General features: G+C 55.8%; 1 protein-coding gene across 1 annotated transcript; it reads right to left on the reverse strand.

Annotated features, from left to right (window-relative positions):
- Nucleotides 1–460: 460 nt before the first annotated feature.
- Nucleotides 461–25,775, reverse strand: CRYBG2 (crystallin beta-gamma domain containing 2). The gene is made up of 21 exons (XM_026516968.4): nucleotides 25,709–25,775; nucleotides 23,387–24,078; nucleotides 15,872–18,644; nucleotides 15,386–15,433; nucleotides 15,191–15,303; nucleotides 14,898–15,027; nucleotides 12,896–13,035; nucleotides 11,952–12,078; nucleotides 11,673–11,708; nucleotides 11,193–11,329; nucleotides 10,905–11,031; nucleotides 10,482–10,621; nucleotides 10,259–10,385; nucleotides 9,994–10,026; nucleotides 9,786–9,898; nucleotides 5,867–5,996; nucleotides 4,438–4,577; nucleotides 3,955–4,078; nucleotides 2,280–2,438; nucleotides 861–1,020; nucleotides 461–758 (listed from the first exon to the last, which is right to left on the reverse strand). The coding sequence occupies exons 3-21, from the start codon at nucleotides 18,587–18,589 to the stop codon at nucleotides 670–672; spliced, it is 4,791 nt and encodes a 1,596-aa protein (XP_026372753.2). The 5' UTR covers nucleotides 18,590–18,644; nucleotides 23,387–24,078; nucleotides 25,709–25,775; the 3' UTR covers nucleotides 461–669.
- Nucleotides 25,776–26,099: the final 324 nt, after the last annotated feature.

A 26,099-nucleotide genomic window follows, 5' to 3' on the forward strand; every position in this document is an offset into this window, starting at 1 on the left:
CACCCCAACACACTGAACTTCCAAGTCTTCACACTTCGACTTACCTGCATCCCAGAACACTCTTCCTCTGCCACCCACTAGCCTGGCTGACTCCTTCCCCTCCTCCACATCTCAGCTGAGCATCCCTTCCTCCTAGCAGCCTGCCCTGTGCCCCTAAGTGGTTCGGGCTCCTCCTCTGTGCATCCCTCTACTTCCCTTTTTATCCTACCTCTGAGCGTATCACCCTACCTGTTGGAATCCTCCACTAGCCTGTGAGTTCTCAGAGGGCAGGTACCAAGGGGCTTGGCTCATGTTTGTGCCCCACAGCTCATTGCCAGACCTGGCTCAGAGTAGGCTCTAGGAACCCATCATTTGGGGTAACAACAACAACAACAACAACAAAAACCCACACTCACTAGTTCGTCTGGGCCCAGGGCTCCCTCTGGTGGCCGAGGGAGGCCTTACATCTGAGCCCCAGAACCAGAGGTGGGAGGAAAGAAGCAGGGTGAGTATAGATAGGGCAAAGAAGGCAGGTGAACAAATCCTCACCCCAGCCCCCAATATCAAGGTGCACAAAGATGAGGATACCTGGGGGCATATTAGAAAACAGCTTATGTTACAACAACAACAAAACACCTATAAAAACATTTCATCCCAGGGAAAGCCTCCAGGGCTGGGGAGCAGGGGCGGTCAGAGCACATGGACGGTCCAGATCTGGGACTCCCGGTCCTTGGCCAGCTCCCACAGCACCGCGTGGTCCCGGTCGTAGCCCCGGCCGCCTGGGGGAAGGGGTAAGAGATGGGGAGAGGGTCAGAGATTGCTGAGGACCCCACTGGCCGCAGCCCTCTCAGGTGCCTTCTCCCGCATACAGGCCCCCTTACCCTTCACATCTAGGATCCGGCCTTCGAACATCTGGCTGCAGATGTGGCCCGACTCACGAATGCTCCACGTCTGGCGGGGCAGGCGGCTCTCGGCCCACAGCACCGCCTTGGAGCCTGTGCTGGGGGGCCCGATCACCTGCAGGCTCATGGTCGGGGCCACCTGAGGCCCCAGGAGGTCATCAGGCACCGTTCCTTCCCACCGGGACTCCGCCAAACCCCACACCCGAAACACACACCCAGCTTTGAATCCTGGCTCTCACGGACTGTGACCCTGGGCAAATCTCCTAACCCTTCTGCGTGCTGGATTCCCTGGGGATGGGAGTCTCCGCGCGCTGGCTGCAGCAAGCATTCAATGTGAAAATCCGTAAAAGGTCTAGAAAAATAGCTCCTCCAGGAAGCCTCGCACGACTGACTCCCAAAGTACAAGACCGAGCATCGGACAAGCTCTCACACCCTAACTGCCTGTGTGACTTTCAGCCTGTTACTTAACTTCTCTGTGCTCTAGTTTCCTCACCTATAAAATGGAGAGTATAGTAAGACCCGCTCCATACTACCCTCTGAGGCTCACAGGAGGCATCTGTGTAAAGGGCTTATCACTGCACCTGCCACAGAGCGAGCCTCTCTCTCATTTCAAGCAAAACCCAAAACTCCTTCAGTGGCCTCCAGAGAGCCACACCCCCATAACCTTTCTGACCTCCTCTCTTGCTCCTTCCCTCCCTCCCTCCCTCCTTTCACTCCAGCCCGTGGGGTGGGGTGAGCTGGCTAGGCCTGTGGCCAGGCAGGTTCCCACCTCAAGGCCTTTTCCACCGCTGTTCCCTCTATCTGGAGCACGCTTCCTGCAGACACCTACATGGCTGCCTCCCTCAAATGCCAGCTTTTTAAGAAGGGCTCTCCTTGTCAGAGCTACTGATACTCCCTATTCCCCTTCTATTTATTTTTCCTCTCATGCACTTCTCGTCCCCTAACGTACTGAGATATTTTACTCATTTAAATGGTTTCTCTCTCTCCCCACGATGATGTCAGCTTCAGAAGGGCGGGAGTCATTTCTGGCTTCCCACTGCTCTATTCCTGGCCCCCAGAACAGGGCCGAGCACGTAGTAGGTGCTCGGGGAATGTTTGTGGAGTGAATCTATTATTATTATTAGGATCCAAGTTCTGTCCCAGGATATCAGAGCTGGAAGTTCCCTTAGAAGTATCTGGTTCAATGCTCTTGTTTTGCGCACGGGGAACGGAGGCCCAGAGAAGAGCCCAAAGTGCCAGCTCCTCCCCCTACCCAGGGGGCCTGGCAGGTGTGTGTGCCTCTCTGTCTCCCTGGCCCGAGGGCAGGTCCTGCGCCTCCCTGGCTGGGACTTGCCCTTGCAGGGAGCCTTCCAGGGCCTGGGGCTCTGGTATCCCCCGTCCCAGCCTCTCAGCCGGTACCTGGTTTTTCAGCAGCCCATCCTCGTAGTACCAGATGCAGCTGCCTCCCGCTTGGGGCTCGGAGACCACCACACGGCCCGCCTTCATGTCCTCCACGTGGTCTGGCACGGCCAGGAATCCCCTCAGTGCGGCATTCCAGAGGCGGAAATACGCCCGGCGCTGGGGGGCAGGGGGAGCTGAGAGTGAGAGGTCCCCGGGCAGGGATGCTCCCAGCTGGGCACCCGACACCCTCAGCTCTGAAGCCACGAGGATCCCCAGCCCCCACCTCGAGCCCTCCTTCCTGCCCTGAACCCTTTCTTGGCCCTGCTTCTAAGTCACCTCTTCTCTCACACACGTGTATCCGGGGGTAGCCCTGGCCACACAGCTCCAGGGCCACAGACACCCGCAGCCACGCACACACAGGCCCCCGCCAGCTGACGCCACACCCGGTGTTTGCTAACAGGATGGATGCAGGTAGGAATCCAGACATGCGCCCACGCGCCCGCGCTTAAGTACCACAGTGGGGCAGACCCCCGGTGGCCGCACCGCAGACAGGCTCTTGCATCGTGGTGACGCTAACAACAGAACTAGAGCTAACATGTGCCGAGTGCTTACCCCCTCAAGGGCTGTTCTAAGGGCTTTACAAACATCTTTTCTCTTCAGTCCTCAAGACACCTTCATCAGATGTGTTATCCCCATTTTTTTTTTTTAAGATTTTATTTTTTGGGGTTTTTTGTAAGTAATCTCTACACCTAACCTGGGGCTCGAACTTACAATCCTGAGATCAAGAGTCGCAGGCTCCGCTGACAGAGCCAGCCGGGCGGCCCCTACATTATCCCCACTTTAAAGAGGTCCGTGGAGGTACAGTACTTGCCCAAGATTGTAGAGCAAATCCTTGTCCGCTTCTGTGGACCTGTACTTCCCCATCTGTAAATGTGGGGCTTAGAGATAACCTCCAAGGTTTCTTCTAGCAAGCATGTCCTAAGTGTCTGTGAATCTAGGGGCCACACAAAGACCCTCATACAAGGACACACACTGTCTCAACAGTGTCAGAAAAACAGGCACGTGTAGTCATAGACACACCTCCCACACCTCCCATACAACCACGTCACCTCCAGAACACAGACACGTGGATACAAATGACATCACAGCCATTGAAATACCCTGAGTGGGCATGCGTGCACAGGCACGCATGCGCGCGCGGGCACACGTCCCCATGGCCACGCCTCCGCATCCATGCTCATGTACATAAATGAGAAGCAGGTCCAGACATGTGCTCACAGCCCTAGAGAAACCTCAGTGTGGCTCCAGTGTTCCCCAGGGGGAGGCCTGTGTACCACTCTTGGCCTCACATGAAGTGATTTCTAATCCAAGTGGATAAACGTATTGTATAAAAACGTATAATTTAATTTATAAATTAAAAATGTAATGGTAATGTAATTATTATAATGTCAGTGAGAGAAAAACCACAAACACACATCAAAACCATGATTTTATGGCTATAAGTCCTTAGGATAAGGATAAAGTGAAGACAAAAAGTGAGCTGGTTTAGAGGAAAATATCAAGTAGATAATGGTCCAAGAGGAATGACGATGTGGCAAAGGTGTGACCAAAGTACCCAAATGCTGGGTTTGGGGAACACGGGAAGCACACGGCCACACTGGCACGGACACACACGACCCGACGCGCTACCCACCTGCTTGATGGGGTAGAGGGAACCCACCCTCTGCGTCCCGCTGTACGTCAGCCAGTTGGTGATCTCGCAGCTGCCCGCCAGCCACTGGCGGCCCCGGAAGTCACTGTGCTCACACAGCACCCAGCTGGGCCCCGCAGGTGCCAGGGATGCAGAGAGGAAGACAGACAGACAGACAGACAGGTGGAAGAGGAAGCACAGATGTCAGAACACTCTCCACTGCTTTTCTCTCACGCTGAGACTCCTCTGTCTGGTGTGAGGGTCGCGAGGGAGGAGGGGGGGCCGGGAAGTGGATTTGGGGTTTGCAGGGCAGAGGGGGATCCTGGAGGATCTGGGCTGGGGTGCAAAGCCCTCCTCACATGGCCCCTCTCCCTCCCTCCTGGCTCGGGGTGGGGAGTGGAAGGGAAACGGGAAGGGACAAGAAGCCAGGGACCCAGCCCTCACTCCCTAGCAGCCCCGCCCTTGAGCCCCCCCCAACACACTCACACGCCCCCCCTGATCCGCACGGACAGCACGTGGTTGTTGAAGCCCTCGGCTTGCAGGCTGCGCACCTCCCTGTCCAGCTCCATCTCCTTCCCCTCGAAGCACTCCAGTCCGTACAGAAAAATGGAGGGCTCTGAAAAGTGCTGGGGCCGGGGGCATGGAGAAGGGGTGAGGCCAAGAGAGCCCCGGCCCCAAATTCCAGATACTCCAATTCCCAGATCTGTATTTCAGGCCCTCTTCCCTCCTGAGCTCTGCCCCACAGGGCCCCGGACTCCTGGACACTGGCAGCTGGGTGTCCCCCAGATTCTCAGATGCAGCATGTGTCAGACCGGGTCCCCCACTGCCCCCTCAAACCTCTCCCCAGTGTCAGTCAACGGTACTTCTAAGAATAGTGATAATAATGTGGGTAATTATAGCGGTGCTCACCTGCTCAGAGCTTACCACACGCCAGATTCTGTCTTAAGTGCTTTATCTGATCGCATTATAACTTCCCAGCAACCCTGTAAGGTAGCTGTTACTATTATCATCCCTGCTTAACAGAAAGGAAACTGAGTCTGGAGAAGATTAAACCACTTGCTCAAGTCCCTAAAGCCGGGCTTCAGACCCAGGTCTGTCTGCATCCAGAGCCCAGCGTGCAGTTGTAAAGCTCGGACTCAGCAGCAGGGCTGCCTCTGGAGAACACGGCTCTGCCCGTTACCACCTTTGTGGCCTGGAGCAAGTTGATGACCTCTCTGTGCCTCAGTTGCACATCTGGAAAAGGGAGATGATGGCAGCAACAAACCTCACAGGATTAAATACCTTAGTGCACGGGAAGCCTTTTAAACACCGCTTGCAGCCAAGTACGTGCTCGGCGGTCACTGTCGGCTGTGCTGCCGCGGCTGGCCCACCCCGTCCTGCAGACTCTGCTCCTTACTTCCCTCCATCTCCTCCCTGGTCCAGCACATCACCCTTCATTCCCGCTTACTGGACCAGCAAACCTACTGCCTTGTCCCCCGCCCATCCGTCCTCCCCACACAGCAGAGCCAGCTCTCTGTCCCACTCCTTCCTGCACAGAGGCCCCGCTCCGCAGTCTGGCCCCTGCCCGCAGCCCACCCGAGTGCTAGTCCCTCCTGTCCCCATACCACCTCTATCTGGACCCACCACTCTGCATTGTCATCTTTATGTCAGTGTGGTCAGGGTTCCTGTGAACGCAGGGCTATGTCTGACTTATATCTGCGTCCCCGGGACCTGTTACGGTGGGCGCTCAATAAATCTCTAGTGAGTGGAACTGCCTTTGAAGCCAGGGGCTCAGGGGGACCTGGGATGGTTCTGACGAAGACTGGCTTCAAGCTCCAGCCGCCTAGCCAACAGTGAGAAGAGGCTCGGTACCCAGCACGCCCCCAGCAGTAGCCCTACCTCAGGGGGTTGCCTGGACCCAGACAAGGTTACTCACCAAGGGTACCTTCTGGAGAGAGCCCAGGACTGTGGAGGCTAGGCAGCCCATGGCTGTGAGAGTGGGGAACTCGCCCTCGGAGAGAATGTGCTGGTCACCCTCAAAGTTCTTCTCATCAAACAGGATCCAGCTGGGGAAGGGGAAGAGTGGGGCGATGGGAGTAAGTATCTGAGCTTGTCCCATCCTGTGCTTGGCCTGCCAGGCCCTCTGAGATGAGAGTGGATGCAGACTTGACTGTGACCCCCACCGCCCCCAAGTCCATGGGAGGTCAAGGATGAACAGGCCCCGCAGCACGAGACTGAGGTCGAGACTTGAGAAACGACGGGATGAAATCATACTGCCCCCCGTGGAGGGGTATTTGGCAATATCAAGCAAAACTCTATGCACAATCACTCAGCAATCCCATTTCTCGGAATCTCGAACCCTCCTTCAAAAACATGAAATGGCGGGGCGCCTGGGTGGCACAGCGGTTAAGCGTCTGCCTTCGGCTCAGGGCGTGATCCCAGCGTTATGGGATCGAGCCCCACATCAGGCTCCTCCGCTATGAGCCTGCTTCTTCCTCTCCCACTCCCCCTGCTTGTGTTCCCTCTCTCCCTGGCTGTCTCTATCTCTGTCAAATAAATAAATAAAATCTTTAAAAAAAAAAAAAAACATGAAATGGCACGTGCATAACGCTCTCCATGCAGTACTGTTTGCCAAGGCAGAGAAGCAGCCCAATGTCCATCCACAGGGGACAGCTGAGTAAACTCAGAATGTAGAGTATAATAACATAGCAGTAAAGAGGAATGAGGAAGAGCTCTTAGAGGGATATAAAGTGATCTCCCAACTGTTAAGGAAAAACAAGGGGCAGAACAGTGTTTATAGTATCCTTCCCTTTTGAAAACCGAGGTATACTTTGTATACCATAAAATTCATTCTTTAAAGTGTACGATTCAGTGGTTTTTCGTATTCACCAGGTTGTCGTACGCGTCTTTTTGGGTAAGAAAATGGGGAAGGGGGCCAACAAATATATTTGGTTTCTATAGTTATATGCAAATTTATATATGAGAGTATATTTTGCTTCTATTTTCAAAAAGAAACAATGGATGAATTAATTAAACACTGAAAAAACAAAAGATTACCTATGAAGGAGGGAGGGGGAAGATCACAGGGATAGAGATAGATCCTACTGACTGACTTGGCTTTGGAACTGCTCTGGACTGCAGGTGTCTCCCCAAAATTCATATGTTGGAGCCCTAACCTCAAATACGATGGCCTTTGGGAAGTTCACATGAGGTCAGGAGGGTGGGCCTCGTGATGGGAATAATGTCTCTATAAGAAGAGGAAGACACAGGAGCACTCTGTCCACCACATGGGGACACAGGAAGAAGGGAGCTGTTTGCTAGCCAGGAAGTAAGCCCTTGCCAGGGAGCCGAATGGGCCTGCACCTTGACCTTGGACTTCCCAGCTTCCAGAACTATGAGAAAATAAATTCCTGTTGTTTAAGTCTTCCAGCCTATGATATTTTGTTACACCAGCCCAAGCTAAGACAGGGACACTGTAAATTTTTTATGTAATTAAAATATAGCCAAGTAAAAATGCGAAATATTCCTAAACATTTTAATAAATTAAATAAAATATATGAACCTAAATTAAATAAAATAAATGATCAGGTTCACACACAAAGTATTACTTCCAATGTCTTTAAAACAATATTTTGGGGGCGCCTGGGTGGCACAGCGGTTAAGCATCTGCCTTCGGCTCAGGGCGTGATCCCAGCATTATGGGATCGAGTCCCACAGCAGGCTCCTCCACTATGAGCCTGCTTCTTCCTCTCCCACTCCCCCTGCTTGCGTTCCCCCTCTCGCTGGCTGTCTCTATCTCTGTCAGATAAATAAATAAAATCTTTAAAAAAAAAACAACAATATTTTGAACTGCACATACGAAGTGGGATGTTGGTGAATGTTCTGAGGACAAAAAGAACCACAGAGAAACCTCAAACAGTATTTACTGCTCTTTACTGTTAGTGATATTAGTATTATAGTTTTGAAACAACCAGCTTCCATCTAAATACCATTGAAATCGAAGTCCCTTGGCAGATAACTGAATCCAAGTTTAGGGCAAAAATGAACAAAATGATCCTGGAGCATCTTATTGTACCAGGAAAACAAGGAAATTGTAAAAAACCTATTGGAGTTGCATCAAAAGTAGACAATTTGAAGGGGCTCCCATTTGCCAAAGACAGAATGATTAGAGCACACAAAAGAACAGTAACTCCAATGGACAGAAGCATTTCAACTACATATAAATCCATGAGTTCGTAACAATACTTACAAAAATATTTCATTAGTCAGCTCTGGAGGTTGCCAGGGCACCAATTCAGAAATTATTCTGAAAATTGACCAAGAGAAACTGATCCTTGGGAAAAGATCAAACTGCCTTTTTTGTATAAACTATTTCAGGTAAACAAATAGTTGAAATGGGAAAGCTCTTCTTTATAGAAGTATCCCAGCTAACATACATAGAAGGAATACCAAAAAATCTTAAAATCATCATTTTGTAACCTCTAAAGAAATAGTGAGTCTAGGCAATTATCATCACTGGATGCTAGGTGAGAGGTAAATGGTAAATCTTTTTTTTTTTAAATGGCAAATCTTATAATGTAGGGATCTTGATATCATTAAAAGTGGGACAACCAGGCACGTGCCTGAAGTAATGTAGTAAGAAGTAAGACCTTACTTCTACCTATAGTAAGACCTATATAGTCTCTTTGCTAACTGAACAAAACACCCTGAATCTCATCAAGGCTCCAGATCTACCAGTTTACAGGAAAATGGGACACAAAGGGGGAAAAAAAGGCACCAGAAGGAATCAAAAAGCCAAATTCAGAAGATGGGAAACTTAGAGGGCAAGTTATTGGTTCTCTTCCTTCCTTCCTTTCCTTTAGAAAAGGTGGGGGGTGCAGGAGAGGAAGAGAGAGAATCTCTCGGGGCGCCTGGGTGGCACAGTCGTTAAGCGTCTGCCTTCAGCTCAGGGCGTGATCCTGGCATTAAGGGATCGAGCCCCACATCAGGCTCCTCCGCTATGAGCCTGCTTCTTCCTCTCCCACTCCCCCTGCTTGTGTTCCCTCTCTCGCTGGCTGTCTCTATCTCTGTCGAATAAATAAATAAAATCTTTAAAAAGAGAGAGAGAGAGAGAGAGAATCTCAAGCAGTCTCCACTCCCAGTGTGGAGCCAGACACCGGGCTCCCAGGGCTCGATCTCACCACCCTGAGATTGTGACCTGAGCCAAAACCAAGAGTCCGTGGCTTAACCAACTGGGCCACCCAGGCACCCCTATTGGGTTTCTTTAAACAAATAAATGGTATAAAACAAAAAGAGAGGAGGGGAACTGCTATAAATTAAAGACCAAATTGACCAAAAGCAATGTGTGGACCTTGTTTGGATCCTGAGAAAAACAAATCAATTTCACAAAGGCATCTTTTTAAGACAATAAGAGAAATCTGAACATGGACTGGGTATTAGGTAATATTAACAAACTACTGTTAATTTTATTAGATGTGATAATAAATTGTGGTTATGTGGGTTGGGGAGGGTCCTTTCTTACTAGAGATATATATTTAAGTATTTACCTGTAAAATTTTATGTTGGGTCAGGGATTTTAAATGCTGCACTAAAAAAAAAAAAAAAAGGCAGCGAGATAGATGAAACAAGATTGGGGGTCTTTATCCTATACTATCTACAAGATTTACGTTTTCCATTAAAACTTTATTTTGCTTCGTTTGTTTTAAGATTGAATGATTCGGGACAGAATAGCTAATCTCAAGGAAGCCGAAGGAAAAATCATTTCAAAGAAAGACCTTCCTCCAGCCTGGATTTCCAAGCTGAGTTAAGCGCTCGGGGCAGGTGCGCCCCGCTTCTCCCTTCCCCCACGTCCTCACCTGCCCCCGTGGACACGGCAAGACTGGACCTGGAAGGAGGCGGGCAGGGAGGTCTGATCATCCTCGAAGGAGATGTGGTCGCCCAGGAAATCGGGGCCGGAGAAAAGCTGAATCTGCAGGTAGAGACAGGAAGAGCTGAGAATGCAGGGCGATGGAGGGGGACAGAGAGAATGGGGAAGAGGAGACAGGCCCCCCACCATCTCCTTACCTTTGAGACGAAGTGCAGATTGTGCTCGCCGACCTGAAGGGAGGGCCCAAAGTTTCGAGACTTAAGGAGGGTACCAGCCGCTAGCCTCAGTTTCCCCGACCCTGAGCTCTCAGGTAGCTCAGGCCCGTGTTAGCTCCGCCCCTTCCCAGAGGCCCCGCCCCCGCGCTCCCAGCCCGCGCCTGCCAGTCTCGCCCCCGCAGCGGCGGGCACCTTCCAGGCTCCAAGCCCGGGTCCCAGGGCCCCGCCCCCCGCGGCTGGCGCGCACCTGCAGGACCGGCTGCAGCGAGGCGAGGGCGCTGTTCCCAGCGCCCCAGTCGTCGCAGTTGCGGTACACGCCCTTCTCCAGCACGTACTGCTCCCCGGAGAAGCCCACCTTCTGATAGGCCACCCACCTGCAGGGAGGGCGGGGCGCGGTCAGCGGGGCGAAGCCGGCTCCTGGGCTGGAACCGCTCCTGGCCCGCCCCGCTCCCGGAGCCGGGGTCACTCACACGCCGCTGAGCACGTGGATGGCCTGCGTGTGGGGGCCGTGTCGCGCCAGCTCCACGTCCGGCAGTGCCTCTCTCACCTCCACGCCATGCCCCTCGAAGTCCATGGCCTCAAACAGCACCACGGCCGGGTCCCCAAAGTCCTGGGTCCCAGGGATAGTCAGGTCTCTCCTGCCCACCCACGGAAACCCTCGGAGTTCCCAGACCCCGGGGATACAGCCCACCAGGGGACTTTGGAGTGAGGCGATCAGTGTGGCCTGGGAAAGAGCAGCAGGAAGGCAAGAGGCTAGACCTCAGGGAACGCTTCCAGGTACTCCGGCGAACTAGGAAAGAGGGCACCAACTCTTCTCTGAACAGATTGTACTGGGGGAGGGGGCGTCTGGCTGGGGCCACAGGCAGAGGGATGGCCCAATGGCCCTTGCTTACAGTCCGGATGACTCGCAGGGAAGTCAGTGCCTCGTCATAGCCTCCCCAGTGTGACCAGTCAGCATACTCCCCCTCCTCCAGCAGATACTGGTGGCCCCGGAAGCCTGCCTTCTGGTAGCCCACCCAGCTGGGGGAAGGCGGAGGTGGACAAACAGACTTGGTCACGGAAGGCCCATGGATGTGTAAGACAGCTGCCCCCACCCCTAGGCAGCCCGGGGCCATTCCCCAGTCCTGAGGGTAGAGGCCAGAGGAGAGGATGAAGTAGGAGGAAGGGTTCTGAGTCCTCACCAGCCCCCAAGAACTCGCAGGGACCCCACAGAGGCCATGTGGGGGCTCTGGCTGTCCTCTGGCTGCTGAAGGTCGTAGATGTCTCTGCTCACTTCCCAGCTCTGGCCCTGAAAGCCTGTGGACTCATAAACCACAACCTGGGGGAAAGGGGTAGTGTGAATTTGGTGGGGAGACATCTGGACTGCAACACACCCAGCCAGCCCTGGGAGGCCCTGCCCAGCGTGAGCCCAGAGCTCAGTCCTCCCACTTCTCACTGAGCTCCATTCTCTTAGGTAACTCCTGTGTCTTCTCTGACCTTTGACCTGCTCCTCACACATCAAAAGCCAGTTCCCAGTGAGCCCATAGGATTCCACCCTTCCAGACCCAGCTTCTGTTCCCCAGCACTCTCCTCTCCAGTCTTCTGGTCCAGGCTATGATAGCCACATGCATATACACACCCCACCCAGAGGCCCTCTTGGACCCTGCAGCCCAGACCCTTACCTTGGGCTCCCCTGGCTTCTCCACGCTTGGGCAGCCCTGCAGAGGGGACAGAGCTGAGACACCGGCCCAGAGGTAGAGGAAGAAGACAGATGGGGCTGGTAACCCAGGATTTACTTGATCCTGAGACCCGTAAAAAGGCCAACCCCCTGTCTTCCCTCTGCCCCAGCCCTTGAGCTAATTCCCCCTCTCCTCCATCCCATTCTCAGCAGGAGCCCCCCAGGCCCTGCCTCTTCCCTCCAACCTACAGGACAAGGTAACTTGTGACCAGTTGCCCCTTACCAGTCTCATGGGCTTCAAGGAGCCCACGCTGGGCTCTGATGCACCCCAGGCCTCTGAGGTGGGGTACTCTCCAGGCTCTAGGATGCAGGGAGTGTCTTCAAAGAAGGGTTTGGGGTACAGCAGCCACCTGGAGGGGGTGGAGGGAGAGAGGCAGCTGTATACCAGATACCCAGGGACACAGATTGGTGGATGGGGAAGGTTTAGAGGGGAGAAGATGATTTAGGGGAAGGGGCCCCCATCAAGACGACACTGGAGGATATTTCAGACCCCCATAATCTCTTGCAGTAGCCACCATCCTTCCCTCTTCCTCTGGGCTGGTGCTCTCTAATTTCACACAGCTGGAGAGTTCTTTCCTGCACACATACCTGCTTAGGGGCCCTCAGTAGCTCCCCGTTAGCCCCACAATATAGCCCAGCTGCACAGAGGACTCTGGATCTGTCCCCCTGCCGGACTCCTGAGCCTCACATCTCCCCATCTGCTGCTTTCTTGGGCCAGACTGAACTTTCGAGGTTTAGATCTCTCACCTCTGGGCCTTTGTGGGTGCTGTTCCCTCTGCTAGATATACTCTTCCCCATTCAATTAACAAATATTTAGGGGCATCTACCCTGTGCCTGCCCCTGCTTCAGGAATCAGGGAGAGAGTAGTGAACAAAACATGGAAAGTCCCTCGAAGAATCTCATTATGCTGGGAATCTTCTGCAGCCAACTCATCCCAGCTGAGATGTCTCCTCCTCCAGGAAGGCTTCTCTGACCTCAGACTGGTTTGGTGCTTTTCCGTGCTCTTGCATCCCATGACTCTGATGGCCGCTGCCTTCTTCCTTGCCTGTCCCCTCCAGTAGACTAAGCACTTCTCGAGGGCAGGAGTTGTGTCCATCCCCCTCTGTGTCCCCGGCAGCCAGCACAATGAATGTTAAATGGAGGGATTCCAGAATTGCCCACACTCACAGTCCTGCAGAGACAGTGGCAGACGCCACCTGCAGGGGCCTCTCCTGGCCCTGGGAGTCCTCCAAGGCGTCGGTCAGCTTCACTTGCTCCCCCTTGAGGCCCTCCTCAGAGTACAAGATGATCTCTGGGGTCATGTAGCCCTGCAGGAAAGACGTGGAAAAGGGAGTGTAAACAGCCCCCGTCCGAGACTACCCAGCACCCCGCCCCTACCTGCTTCCCCAAGTCTGTCCAGCCAGGGCTCCAGGGCGCTTCTGGGAGACCTTTGTGGCCATCTCCACAGAAGCCAGGAGGGTGACTGCGGTGTTCTCTGCAAGGTGGGCCAGCCAAGCCTGAGACCAAAGCCCTCTGGACCTTTGGTACCTGTGACCAAAGTTCCCAGTAGGGACTGCCAAGTGCCATGCCCTTCGCCTTGCCTCTGGGGGGCCTGATTTCCAACCCAGAGACAGACAGGATGGACAGCTGTTTCCTGAGGTCTAACTTTGACTCTTCCTTGGTGAACAATTCCTGCCCTAGTCCAGACTGGCTTCTACCTGCATCTTATCGCAGGGAGCAGCAGATCCTCTGCATTCTGGGTGTTTCTTTCCCGCTGAGACCATTTCATTCCCTCGCTCCGTCGGCAAACGCTTATGAAGCATCTTGTGAGGGCAAGGCACCATGGTGAGGGCATGTCCTACTCCTTCTCAGCTGGCCCTCCCAACGGGCGTCCTGACTCCATTCACAGGCGAGGAAAGTGAGGCTCAGCGAAGTTAGGCGGCCTGCCCGAGGGCACAAAGCCTGCATGTAGCAGGGCAAGGAACAGAGCAATGTAGTTTTTGTTCCCTGTTGCAAGCAGCACCTCCCACATGCCTGGAACACACTAGGCACCCAATCCATGCTGAATGAATGAAATGAAACTAGGTCCCCCTGACTTCAAAGCTCTCGTTTTTTCTCTTCTACCTCATTACCTCCTACATGAAGATGATTTTATTGTGAGAAGCTCACAATAAATTGTCCACAAACATTGTGTGTTTCTGGAGAGGCTTTCAAAACCATTCCCTCCTTTGCATAGCTGGGCCACTGCCCTGGTTAAGACTCGTCAGCTCTCGCCCTCTTACCGGGAGGATTGCAACAGCTCTGTCTTGGAGTTATTCGTACTTGAATTAAAAAAAAAAAAAAAAGTATGATAGGCCCTGCTTTTAGAGTCAGTGCTTTCTCTTGTGTGTCTCCCTATTGGCCGAGACGGTTTTGTCAAGCTTAATTCTGGTAGCTTGTAAATCTGTGTTACAAAAACAGTATTGTTTTTTCCTACTTTGCAGACACGGAACTATAATACTGCCTTTTCAAAGCACAGACCTCTCCCTCCACATTCAGAGTGCCCCTCACCTCGAAGTCACAGCCCTGCCTGGTCTTCCTGAGTCCTGGACTTCTCCTCCTGGCAGCCAGAGGGACGTTTATAAACCCCTAATCTGATTAGATGGCTTTCCTGCTTCAAGTCCACCCTCCTACCCTAGCTTGACCATGAGTCCTGCAGGGCAGAGAGCAGGTCTCCCCCGCCTGCTTGCTGCCTGGCACGGTGCCTGGCACACAGCAGACATTAACCAGCATCTGTGAGCAAGTGAACAAACATCCAGAGCGCCCTGGGTCTGACTGTGGGCCTGAGACCCTGGGCCCAGGGGGGTGGGCTGGCACCCACAGCGCCTCCCACCCGTTTCTGTGGCTCTAACTGAACCCTTCTCCAAGTCCAGCTCAAATTTCCCCAGGCTGCTCTCCCAAGCTGGGGCTTGGCCTCTGTCTGCCCCCTGCCTCCCCAAGCCAGGCCGAGCACCCCGGAACTTTCTTCCCCAGCTGGGGCTCTGAGGTCAGGAATCCATAGGTGAGTCCATAGTAAGCCCCCTTCAGGTTCCTCGCCCACATGAGCTCTCCCGGCCATTCCAACTCCAGGCACCTGAGGCTGTCCCTGTCCTCAGGGCCTGGGGCCTGGGGGAGACGGGCCAACATCTGGTGCCCACTCCCAGCCACTCACCCGGACGACCCGCCGCAGGGAGCCAATGCCTTGGGTGCTCCACGCGGTCCCCGAGGCTCCTAAATCCATATCTCCTTCAGGCACGACCAGCTTCCGGCCCTGGAACTCTGGCTCTTCATAGAGCACCCAGCTGGGGGCACAGAGACCCAGGGTCACTGGTGGGGAGAGGATGTAGCCACAAAGCAGGGTGGCTGAGGGGGTTTCTGCCAGGTGGGTCTTGGCACATCTCACTGCCCTGGCATCCCCCAGGTCCACAAGCAGCCCCCCGCCTCGCCCTGGCAGTCCGCACTCACCAGCCTCGAACCACCCTTACGGAGGCCACGCGGGCCCAGCCGGAGGTGTCGGCAGTGTCTTCCCAGACCTCCCTGCTCCCGCCTCGGCAGCCAGGCTCTGAGAAGAGGGTCATCTGGAGAAGACACAGAGAGAATCCTCTGGCCCTGTCCCCAGATCCCTGCCTCCTGCTGCCCCCCACAGCCTTCCCCCCTTACCTTTCCAGGCCTGTTGTTCAGCTTGCCCTGGATCTTCAGTGCTGGGCTCTGGCAGGCAGGGAGGTGATAAAAAGGCTTACGGTGTGGCCTCCTTACTGCCTCCCCACAATCTGTCATTCCAAGGTCCCCACATGCTCCCTATGGGCCCCACTCCCAAAGAGTTGGTCCACAGAGGATGTCACCAACCTCCAGGGACCTCATCACCCCATCCCAGGGGGTGGGTGCCTATCCCTCCCCCTCCCCAGCTTCCAAGAGATCAGAGCCACTAAGCCCTTCGGGCTCCACAGTGCAAGGCTTCTGCTGTGTGACTAGGGAAACTGAGGCCCAGAAAGATGTAGCTTGTATAAGATCACACTGAACTAGACATCAGACCCAAGCCTCTGGCTTCTTGAGACTCTCTTCCCAGTGCCACAGTCCTCCTGCCATCCAAACCCTGCCCCAGGTGAGGCCAGGCACCCTCCCTTGCTCATCCAAGGCCTCACTCACCCACCCCTCCGGGGGCCGGGCACAAGCAGGCTTCTCTGACAATGGCCTTTCGCTGCAGAGCAGGGGCAGCTGTCCTGGCACCTTCCTGAGCCCTGGTGTCACGTGGGGTGGCAGAGCAGATAGTTTTGTGCCCAGGGGTTCTGAGGTGGGGGCCTCCTGCGTGGCGGGCACCAGACCACCGAAGAGAAGGCTGCCTCCAAGACGGGAAGCGGGCCTGCTCCCTGCTTGCCACTCTGGCCCCAGCTCTGGGTGAGGGCCCTTGGCATCTGCTACATGTTTCTTCATCATCTCCAGAGGAGAACAAGAGACCTGGGGGGGCCTTGCAGGGCGAGAGTCCCAGGAGGGGCTGGGCCCGGCTTTCTCCTGCCTGCGCTGGAGCTTCTCATCGTCGCTTAGGTAGGGGTTCTCTAGTTCTTCCTCCTCCTCTTCCTCCTCCTCTTTCCCTTCTAGCATGGGCGCCGCCCGGGGGCTAGGGCCCAGCACCCATGGTCCGGGCTGGTCCTCCTCGATGGCGGGCAGCGTAGCGTACATGGCCAGGTAGGAGGAGCGGGGGGCTCGCGGCAGCCGGTGAGTGCGGAGGATCTCGGGGGGCTCCATGCTCCGCAGGGTATCCAGGAAAATCTCCAGGTCAGCAGCCAGGGCCACCTCCTCCTCCCTGGATGTCTCTGGGAGCGTCTCGCCCTCGGCGGCGTCAGGGACAAGCTGGGACTCCAGGCTGGCCTCTGATCCCATCAGCGCTGGGGCAGGAGGGCCTCCTGGGCTGGGGGACGCTTTGCCCCCTGAGGAGAGGGCAGGGAGAGCAGCAGCATCCTGGACAATCCCTTTCTGGGTGGAACAGGGGGCAGCTGGAGCACCAGGACCCTGGACAATCTCCTTTTGGGCGGGAGAGGAGATGGGGCTTACTTCAGAGCCCTCAACAACCTCATCCTTCTGGGGGGTCGGGATAGCGGAGGCAGTCAGGCCTCCAACAGCCTCGTCCTTGCTGAGAAAAGAAGCAAGGCCGCCGTTAGTACTGTGGACAGCCTCTTTTTGGGTGCGGGGGCTGCCTTCTGGGGCCTGGACAACCTTGGTTGGCTTGGGGCATGGGTCCGCAGGAGCACCAGGACCCTGCACAACCTCTTCCTGGGTGGGAGACGGGTCAGCATGGACACCAGGACCCTGCACAACCTCTTCCTGGGTGGGGGATGGGTCAGCATGGACACCAGGACCCTGCACAACCTCTTCCTGGGTGGGGGATGGGTCAGCATGGACACCAGGACCCTGCATAACCTCTTCCTGGGTGGGGGATGGGTCAGCATGGACACCAGGACCCTGCACAACCTCTTCCTGGGTGGGGGAGAAGACAGGGACATTTTCAGAGTCCTGAACAAACTTCTTTCTCAGGGAGGATGGAGCAGAAAGCCCTCCCGAGCTGGGGACAGCCTTCCTTCTTGTAGGGGATGGAGCAAGAGGCTGTCCAGGGACTGTGTCCACCACCTCGCTCTTCACCTTGGGCAGGACAGTGGCAGCAGACGGATCTGTGAGCCCTTCCCCTTCTACAGAGGGCAGCGCCTGGGACCCCCTGTGCTTGACAGTGAGCTGGGTCCTGGGGTGAGTGGGCACCGCAGGTTGCGCTGGGGGGCGGACTGTGTCCAGGGAGGGGGTAGGCGTCTGGCGTCTGGGAGAAGAGGGTGACAGTGCATGGCCCTGGGAAATCTGGAGAGGGGGCTGGCTGGGGCTGGAGGCTCCCTGCACCCTTAGGACCTCATGGGCTCTGGCGTCCGGGGCTCGGCTCTGGTCTCGGTCTGGGTGAGATGCAGGGACATCTCGGTTCTGAGGTGGGTGAGTAACCTCGGGGATGCCTGCAGGGACCAGGGCCACTCTGTCCTTCATCTCTGCCGATCCTGTCTCGGGCAGCTGTCCCGAGGCCGCGCCCCCTGTGCCGCCCAGACCTGGACTCCTTGGCACAAGAGCCAGGGGCCTGGGAAGCCGGCTGGCGGCCGGGCTACGCTCGGCAGGTACGAGGCTCCTCAGCAGCTCCCGGGCTTGACTGCGGGTCGGTGAGCCCTCAGGCTGGGGGCTCACCACCACCGCCCGTATGGCACGAACAACATTGCGGCCCCTCGGCAGGGCCTCGCCCGGCAGCACCGGCCCCACGGTCACAGAGCTGTTCACCCGTCGCTCCACGTGCCCTCCCACCACCACGGTGGTCTGCACAGTGCGTGTCACCCGACGTTCCTCGAGGCTCCGGGGGCTCCCACTGATGAGACTTACACCGGGGTGGGGGCTTGGCTCACGGGGCCCAGACAGGGGCACCAAAATCTCAGTCCTGGCCATGGCTCCCGGGTGTGTTGGCTCAGTCCTGGGCTCTGGGGGGCTGCCATCACCCTGGTCTATGGCCTCCTTCAGCCTTCCCACTGGCCTCTTCTCCTTGGGGAGCAGTGTGTACTTCTTGGAAAAGATGGGCCCATGGCTCTGGAAGCTCTTGGAGCCGGTCCCATCCTGGGGTCCCTGGTAATTTATAGTCGTTTCTTCCCGTGTTGCAAAGCCATTGACTTCCTCTCGACAGTGGCTGTACTGGAACATCTGCTCCCGGGGGGCTTCTGTGTGCGCCCCCGACACCAGGGACACCTTGTGAAAACGATGTCTCATCTCTTCCTGGGCAGGGAGCCGTCGCCTCAGCATGGCGCTCACCACTGAGGCCTCAGCCTGAGCCGGGGGCCCAGCTGCCTCCTCCATGTTGGGCCCTCGCAACCTGTCTTGAGGTGTCTTTGGCTCGCTGTCCTCCAGCTCCCTGCAGATGGTGCCAGGAAGAAGAGAGACAGGGTCAGGGGGTGGCGAGGGTGGCTCTCGGCCGTACAGAGTAACGACCCCTGCCAAGCTCAGGCTCGGTCACCCCAGGCAACTCATTTGACTTTTTGGACCTTTGTTTCTTCATCTGTAAAATGGGCGTGATACTCCCAGCTCTCCCACCATCTCCCCACTTTCAGATGATCCCCAATGCCAGGGTCCTTCAAGGGGGTGAAGCTGAGGCCTGAGCCTGGAAAGAGAGAGAAGGGAGAGAGCAAAAAAGCATATGGGTCGGACTCAACTGGTCTATGGGTGGGGCTATAACTCTGCCCAAGGAGCCCTGGGTCTAGTTCTCCAGAAGCCAGAAACTAGAAAACCAGGCAACTGTTCTGACCCCATTCCTGACCATGATAAGGGAAGGGAAGGAAAGATGGGCTGTGGCCTCTGACAAAGCTGAGCTCCCCCTGACCCTATCGCTTACTAGCTGGATGACCCTGGGCCAGCCACTTCTCCCCTTCAAGCTTCATGGGCCAGGCACCTTGCTAACTGCTTTATGTTTATTGTCCTTCTGACTCTTCAGAAGAATCCCATGTATTTGATACCTCAAAGAATCAATTATAAACAAATATTCCCATTTTGCAGATGAGGACAAAAAAGGCTCAGAGAGATTAAGAAACTTGCCCAGAATCACACGGTGGCAGAGGCAAGACTTGAACCCCAACCCTAGGCACTTGACCACCATACTAAACTCCCTAATGTAATTATCCGGTGAACCAAGATTCTATGGTTTGGAGGTTTACTTTTAAAGGGGGTCACAGTAGTCCTGGAGGGACCACCCAGCCCCTACTCCAACGTCCAGGCTGTGCCGAACAGGACAATCCTATTCTCAGATCCCAAGGACCCAAGAGGTCAGGCTGTTCGTCCTCAGCCCCAGGGCCAGCCTGTCTTCAGGGCCACGCCTCTCCAAGAGGCAGCCCCCAGGCCATTATAAGGGCAGTTAAGGCCAGAAATGTACCCCTGCCCCCGGCTCCCCTCCCCCATCTCTGTCTTCTCTCCTGAGACGCTGGTGGAACCCAGAACTTTGATCCTGCTCTGTGGCCCCAGCCGTGACTCAGGTTTTATGAGGAACACAGATGAAAGGGGCTGAGGCCCGGGGAAGCCTGACTTGACTCCGGAACCATGGGAGCTATGACAGGGTCTGAGTGGCCCTGGAAAAGCCTCGCGTATGGGGAAGGTAGGGGGCTGACATGAATCCCAAACCTTTCCCCAGACCAGAATTCCTGAGAGCAGGACACAAGGAGACACCTGAGGCCCTAGATCAGAGCCCTTTGCCTGAGGCCGCGACCCCCTCCCATCCTCACTAAGGAGCCCCTTTTCTTCCAACAAAACTTTGTCCTGCTTGCTGGGATCCCTGCCAGGGAGCTTCACCCTCTCACTGAGCCCCTCACTGAGTCTCCTCTTTATTTTCTGCAATAATAATAACCAGGATTTCACTGAAATTCCCTGCCCCCGGGGGCATGAAGTGGCAGAGCCTGGGTTCTAAGTCATCCATTGATTGATTGATTGATTGATTCATTCATTCATTCAGTGCTAATTGTATTAGGTGATGTGCTGGACCCTGGTTTGGTTCACCCAAAGGTGGTATCCTAGGAGTCCAGGGGTCCAAAGAACTGGACACAAAAACAGGAACGGCATTTGGAAGGTCCCATTGGTTTTGGCAAAGCAACAAGAGAACAGCTTCAAAGGAAGCCACTGGTCATCAGATCAGACACTGTAAATGACCTCCCAGCAATTGAAATTCCACGCCTTTCTCAAGCCAGCCCAGCCCCTGAACAACACCCCTGACAGTCACTCATTCCATAAACATGTGGTCATCGGCTTCTGCTTGCACACTTCTAGGGATACAGAGGTCACCATCTGACGTTGACCTGACCTATCCATGGATAGTCATGACTGCTAGAATGTTCTTCAAACTATGCTGGAATCTGCCTGCCCATAGCTGCCCCCTTACGTCCTCACTCTGAAGACACACCCCAATGACCCAGGGTGCCTCTCTGAGGCTAGCAGAAGTCCTCATCCCCAGAGCCCTCTCTTCTTCAGGGCCCCGGACCAGAAATGGGTCCGTTGGCAGGGTGACTACGACCTCCAAACAAGGTGTGTGGGGCTGGGAAAGGGAGAGGCTGAGGAGGGGGCGGGGGGAGTGTGGGAAAGAGCCTGATCTAACCCAACAAGTCCTGGGTTCTCCCCGCTTACCTGTGAGTCACCCCCAAACTAGGCCAAACCAGTCCACAGGCCCACAGGCCCACAAACACATGCTGCGTCACACAGCACACACCGACACCCAGACACCAGCACAGACCCACCGAGTCACACGGGCACAAAACCAGACACACACACTTACACAGACAGACACGGTCAGACACAGAGAGTTACACACACTCAGAGACACAGCGGACACACGAGTCACACACACACACACACACACACACAGACACAGTGACACACGCCCCTGTGAACACATGTTCACAATACACACAGTCCACTCACAGCTCTCCTCCTCCTCTTGAAATCTGCCTGCACTTGAACGCAGACACACACGTGAATGCACACCTATCTTACCCAGCCCCACGTGCAGCCCCGACTGGGTCCCACCTCCCCGACCCCCCCCAACATCGGCCAATCCTGACCCAGGGAATGCTTCCCCCAGAAAGGGGTCAAAGAAGGGTGACGGCCCTGGAGATCCGCTTCCGGCCTCTGTAAGTGAGCCCCTAGCCTCCAGCCAGAGTCTGTCATTAGCTACCTCGTCCCCAAATAGCCAGGGAGTGGCAGGTAGTGCCCGAGTCCCCTCAGCTAAACTTGCTGCTTCTTCCTTCTCTCCAATGCCTGCCTCCTCCGCCCACCTTCCCTCTCTCTGCAGCCCTTCTCTCCCACCTGTCCCCCCCCCCCGCCCCCCCCCCCAGCAGGTCTCTGAGCCAGCCTGGGTTCCACCTCTCCCTCTTCCGTGCCACAGGACGAGGTATCCTGACTCCTGCCCAGGGGCCTAGGCATTCCTGATGCTGCCAAATGCCCCCCCACGGGGTCACTGAAAACCCTGCAGAGCACCCACTCAACCCTCCATGGGCGGCACAGGGCCAGCAAGGCCTCTGGGAGAGGCAGGAGAAAGCAGTGGTTAGAGCACAGGCATCCAGGTTCAAGTTCCGACCCCTGCACTTTCTAGTTGACTTTGGGCAAGGGATGTGACCTCCCTAAGCCTTAGTTTCCCTGCTGCAATGGGGCCGGTCAGCAAGATGTGTCCTGCCTCATGAGGCTTTCTGAGGATTTAAAAGAATTATGTGTAGGGGGCCCCTGGGTGGTATAGTTGGCTAAGCGCCTGACTCTTGGTTTCGGCTCAGGTCGTGATCTCAGGGCCATGGGATCAAGCTCTGTGGGGAGTCTGCTGAGATTCTCTCTCTCCCTCGCCCTCTGCCCCTCCCTCCCATGCAAGCGTGTGCATGAGCTCTCTCTCTCTCTCTTTAAAATAAATAAATCTGGGGCGCCTGGGTAGCACAGTCGTTGGGCGTCTGCCTTCCGCTCGGGGCGTGATCCCGGCGTTACGGGATCGAGTCCCACATCGGGCTTCTCCGCTATGAGCCTGCTTCTTCCTCTCCCACTCCCCCTGCTTGTGTTCCCTCTCTGCTGGCTGTCCCTGTCACATAAATAAATAAAATCATTAAAAAAATAAAAATAAATAAAATAAAATAAATAAATCTTTTAAAACAATAAAAATTTAAAAATAAAAAGAATTATGCTTAGAAAAAAAGCCATGGGACTCCTGGGTGGCTGTCAGTTAAGCATCTGCCTCCGGATCGGTCATGATCCCAGGGTCCTGGGATCGAGTCCTGTGTTGCGTCGGGCTCCCTACTCAGCAGGGACCCTGCTTCTCCCTCTCCCTCTGCCTGCAGCTCCCCCTGCTTGTGCCCCCCCCCATCAAATAAATAAATAAAACCTTAAAACAAAAAGCCATAAATAACAGCCACCACCATCATTATTAGGAACTTTTCAGAGCTCTGTTTGAGCCCTAGTGCCCCTTCCTGGTGGCCCTAGAGATATCACCCCCTCCTCAGTGAGTTTTAGGGGACCCACCCGTCCACCTCTAGGCCTACCAGGCAGATTCAGGAGAGCCATTTCAACACAAATAAAAACCAAGGCTTGGGAACCCGCGCCTGCTCCGTGGTCGCCACCCCAGAGCCAGAAGGGACAATTACTGCTGCGACTGAGGCGTTAGTAACGAGCATCCCTGCTATTTGGGCGGCCCAGCTCCCTGGAGTTCAAAGCATGTCCGGTGATCACCTCCTCCTTCCTCACCTCCAGCGACCAAAGCTACTCCACAACTCAATGCCCAGAGAGGCTAAGCAACTTGTCCCAGGACACGCAGCACTTTGGCTGGACACCTATTCCCAGGCTCGGTCTGTGGTGGGGATTGCTCAGGAGAGGGTGACTCTCCCCCATCCCGTCCACGACAAGCTACCACAGGTGGACAGAGGAGAAGAACAGCAGTAGTTCCCGGAGGGAGCCTGTGGGTGAGGGGAGGGAGAGGAGGGCAGAGCTGCGCGGGCCCCGGATGGCAGAGGCAGTTCATGCTCAGGGGGCTGAATGAATGGGCCTTGAGTTGGAAAAGCCCAGAGGCCAGGCAGAGACCCAAGAGGGGGCAGCCAGGCCGGTGTTCCCTCCCGTTGTCGCCCCATGTGGGGACTGCCCTCTACTCACCGTCTGTGCGGGGCCCCGGGCGTCCAGTGGGCCTGGAGCTCCTGCTGCTGGGCTGTGACCTCCTGATGCGGCGGGGCTCTCAGCCAGGGCTCCTGGGGCAGGTCTGTCGGGCACCCCGTGATGGGGCGGGGCCCCTGGGGAGGCTCCTGCCAGCCCCTGGATTCCTCAGGGCCGCAGGGGTGGAGAGCTGGTTGGGCCGGTTCAGGCTCCCCACGCTCCTCCCCAGGTGCCTGCCCGTGCCCCTGGAGGGTGATAGTGATGTGGTAGCGGGTCCTCCTGGCACAGGGACACTCGCGTAGGGTCTGGGCTGAATCTGGCAGGGCTGGCCCTGGTGTGACAGGCTCGCCCTTTGCCCCCTCTGCCGTGGGGAAGGATGCTGGGCGGGGCAGCAGGTTTTCCAGGTTGCCTGGTGGCTCAGGCCTCGGAGGAAGCTCTGGGGTGGCGCACGGGGGTTGCAGGCAAGGGCAGCCTGGGGTTCCTCGCTCCACACATCCAGGAGCTGGCACCGGACATGCGGGACTCTCCAGGCCCACAGAGGCATAGTTGGCCAGGTCGGAAGCACTGCCCACAGCCGGCCTCTGTAGGCGCCCCAGGGGCTGAGGGGGCTCCCCTGAGCTGTGTCGTCTCCTCCAGAGCCGGGAACCACGGCTCCCTGCCCGAAGGTCCCATTCTGAGCAGCTGTGGGATTGGGCCTAAGGGAAAGCAGAGGCAGGGACCTGGTGACAGCACTTCTCCCTACCCTGCGAGCACCCCTCAACACCCTTGACTGCCCTCCTGGGCACAGGAGAAGCTGAACAGAGCTCTGACACCAAGCAGAGCTGCCCTAAGGGCCATGAAAACTGGACAAAAGGGCAGAGCTCTGGGAAGGCGTTCAGCATCTCACTCACCCTCTCCCATTCTGCATATGAGGGGAGTGAGGCCCAGAGAGGACACTGACCTGACTAAAGTCACTCAGTGAGGGCCCAACTCTCAGGCCAACCGCCACCTTCCCAGGCATCCCCAGGCCTCTGGCTCTTTGGCAGCAGCTTCTCTGGGGATCAGGGGCTGCGTGGATGTGCCTGGTACAAGCGTCTATGATCTCTGCCCACTCCAGGCTTCCGGAGAGCTTGTAGCCACCTCCCCCACCCCCACCCCCACCCCCCACCCCCGTACCCTTGCAGCCCGAGGTTCCCAAGCACACCTGGGAGAAGGCACCTGGGCATAGAGATGTACCTGGGCCATGAGGGACCCAGGGAAGAGGGTTCCCCTGAAAGTGGGACAAACCTCCATCTGCTATCTTCTCTGGGGCCCAGCCTGGCCGTGGGAGTGAGGGGAGAGGGCCAGGGATCCCAGACCTATATGGACACTGCTCCCCAAACCACTAATTTTCAGGGACGGGCTTGTGTCCTTGGCAACAGAGGAGCCAAGTCTGGGGTCAAAAGTCCTCCTAGGAGGGGCCTTTGATCCCAAATACCTCAATTTACTCATCTGTGAAATAGGTACAGCCTCTTGCTTCCCAAGGGCTAAATACCTCTAAAGACAGGGGGGCACCGTGATTAATGTGGGGGCCTGGAGCCAAGCAACCCAGACTCAAATCTCAGCCCTGCTACTTCCTAGCCACAATCTCAGTTTCCCCGTGTGTCAAATGGGTATGATAATAACAGTACCTGCTTCCTGGGAGTGCTACGAAGATTGTATGAGATAAGCCGTGCGGAGTAACCAGCACATAATGAGTACTCAATTAACTGCTAGTAATTACCAAGGGTACTCAGGACCACAGACACACGGCTGCTTGAGCCACCTCCAGAGGCGGCCTTCCGCTCCTCCAAAGGAGGACACCCTGTCACTTTTCAAGCCATGGCTCAGGTCCCCACTGAAGATGGGGAAACTGTGGCCAGAAGGTTAAACCACCGGCCCAGCTTCACCCCTCTAACTCCATGCCAGGAAGTGGGGAAAAGGGGCCAGAGAGGAGACAAGGTCAAGCTAAAGGAGGGAGTGTAGAAAGGGGGCTCCTGGGCCCAGGCCCTGGCCCTCCAGGCTTCCCCGAGGGCCTGAGCATGAGGAAGCTCAGGCTTCCAGCGCATCTAGGCCTCTTGCTGGATATTCTACTTCCATGACTTTCTTTCTCACAACAACTCTAAGCGGCATTATTGTCCCCATTTTGCAGACAGGGAAACTGAAGTGGGGAGTGACCTGCCCAGGGTCACACCGTGAATCAGTGGCAGAGGGAGGATTAGAGAACTCCAGGTGCCTGACTTGTAAGTCAGGGTTCTCAGGGCCTGCCCGGCCCCTCCCAGAGCTTCTGAAGCCCCTCCCCTCCCGCCCCTTCGGATTCTCTCTTACCTTGAGGCTGACATTGCTGGTGCTGCCCAGGCCCTGGGCCAGGTCAGGGCAGCTCTGGCCACCCCAGGGCCTAGGAAGGAAGCGCAGGGAAAGGAGTGAAGTAGGCTCCTCCCCTCCCACCCTCAGACTGGACCCTGGGGCCCTCCCCTACTTCTCTCAGGGCACACAGGCAGGCTGAGCTCCTGAAAACTTAGGAGTGGGGCAAGGTCTACACAGCAGCTTCCCCTCTCTCCCTCCCCTAGCTGTCTACTCTTAGAAAGAGAGAAAAAGACAGGGATGAGCTTGGGAAAAAGTGGGGACAAAAGTGGGGACCAGAATATAGAAAAAGGACAGTATCTCAATAATTCAAAAGCCTGTCATTTGCTGAGGCCCTCCCCAGCGCCAGGCCTAG

The sequence above is a fragment of the Ursus arctos genome, unplaced genomic scaffold (assembly GCF_023065955.2).
Source record: "Ursus arctos isolate Adak ecotype North America unplaced genomic scaffold, UrsArc2.0 scaffold_32, whole genome shotgun sequence".
NCBI lineage: Eukaryota > Metazoa > Chordata > Mammalia > Carnivora > Ursidae > Ursus > Ursus arctos.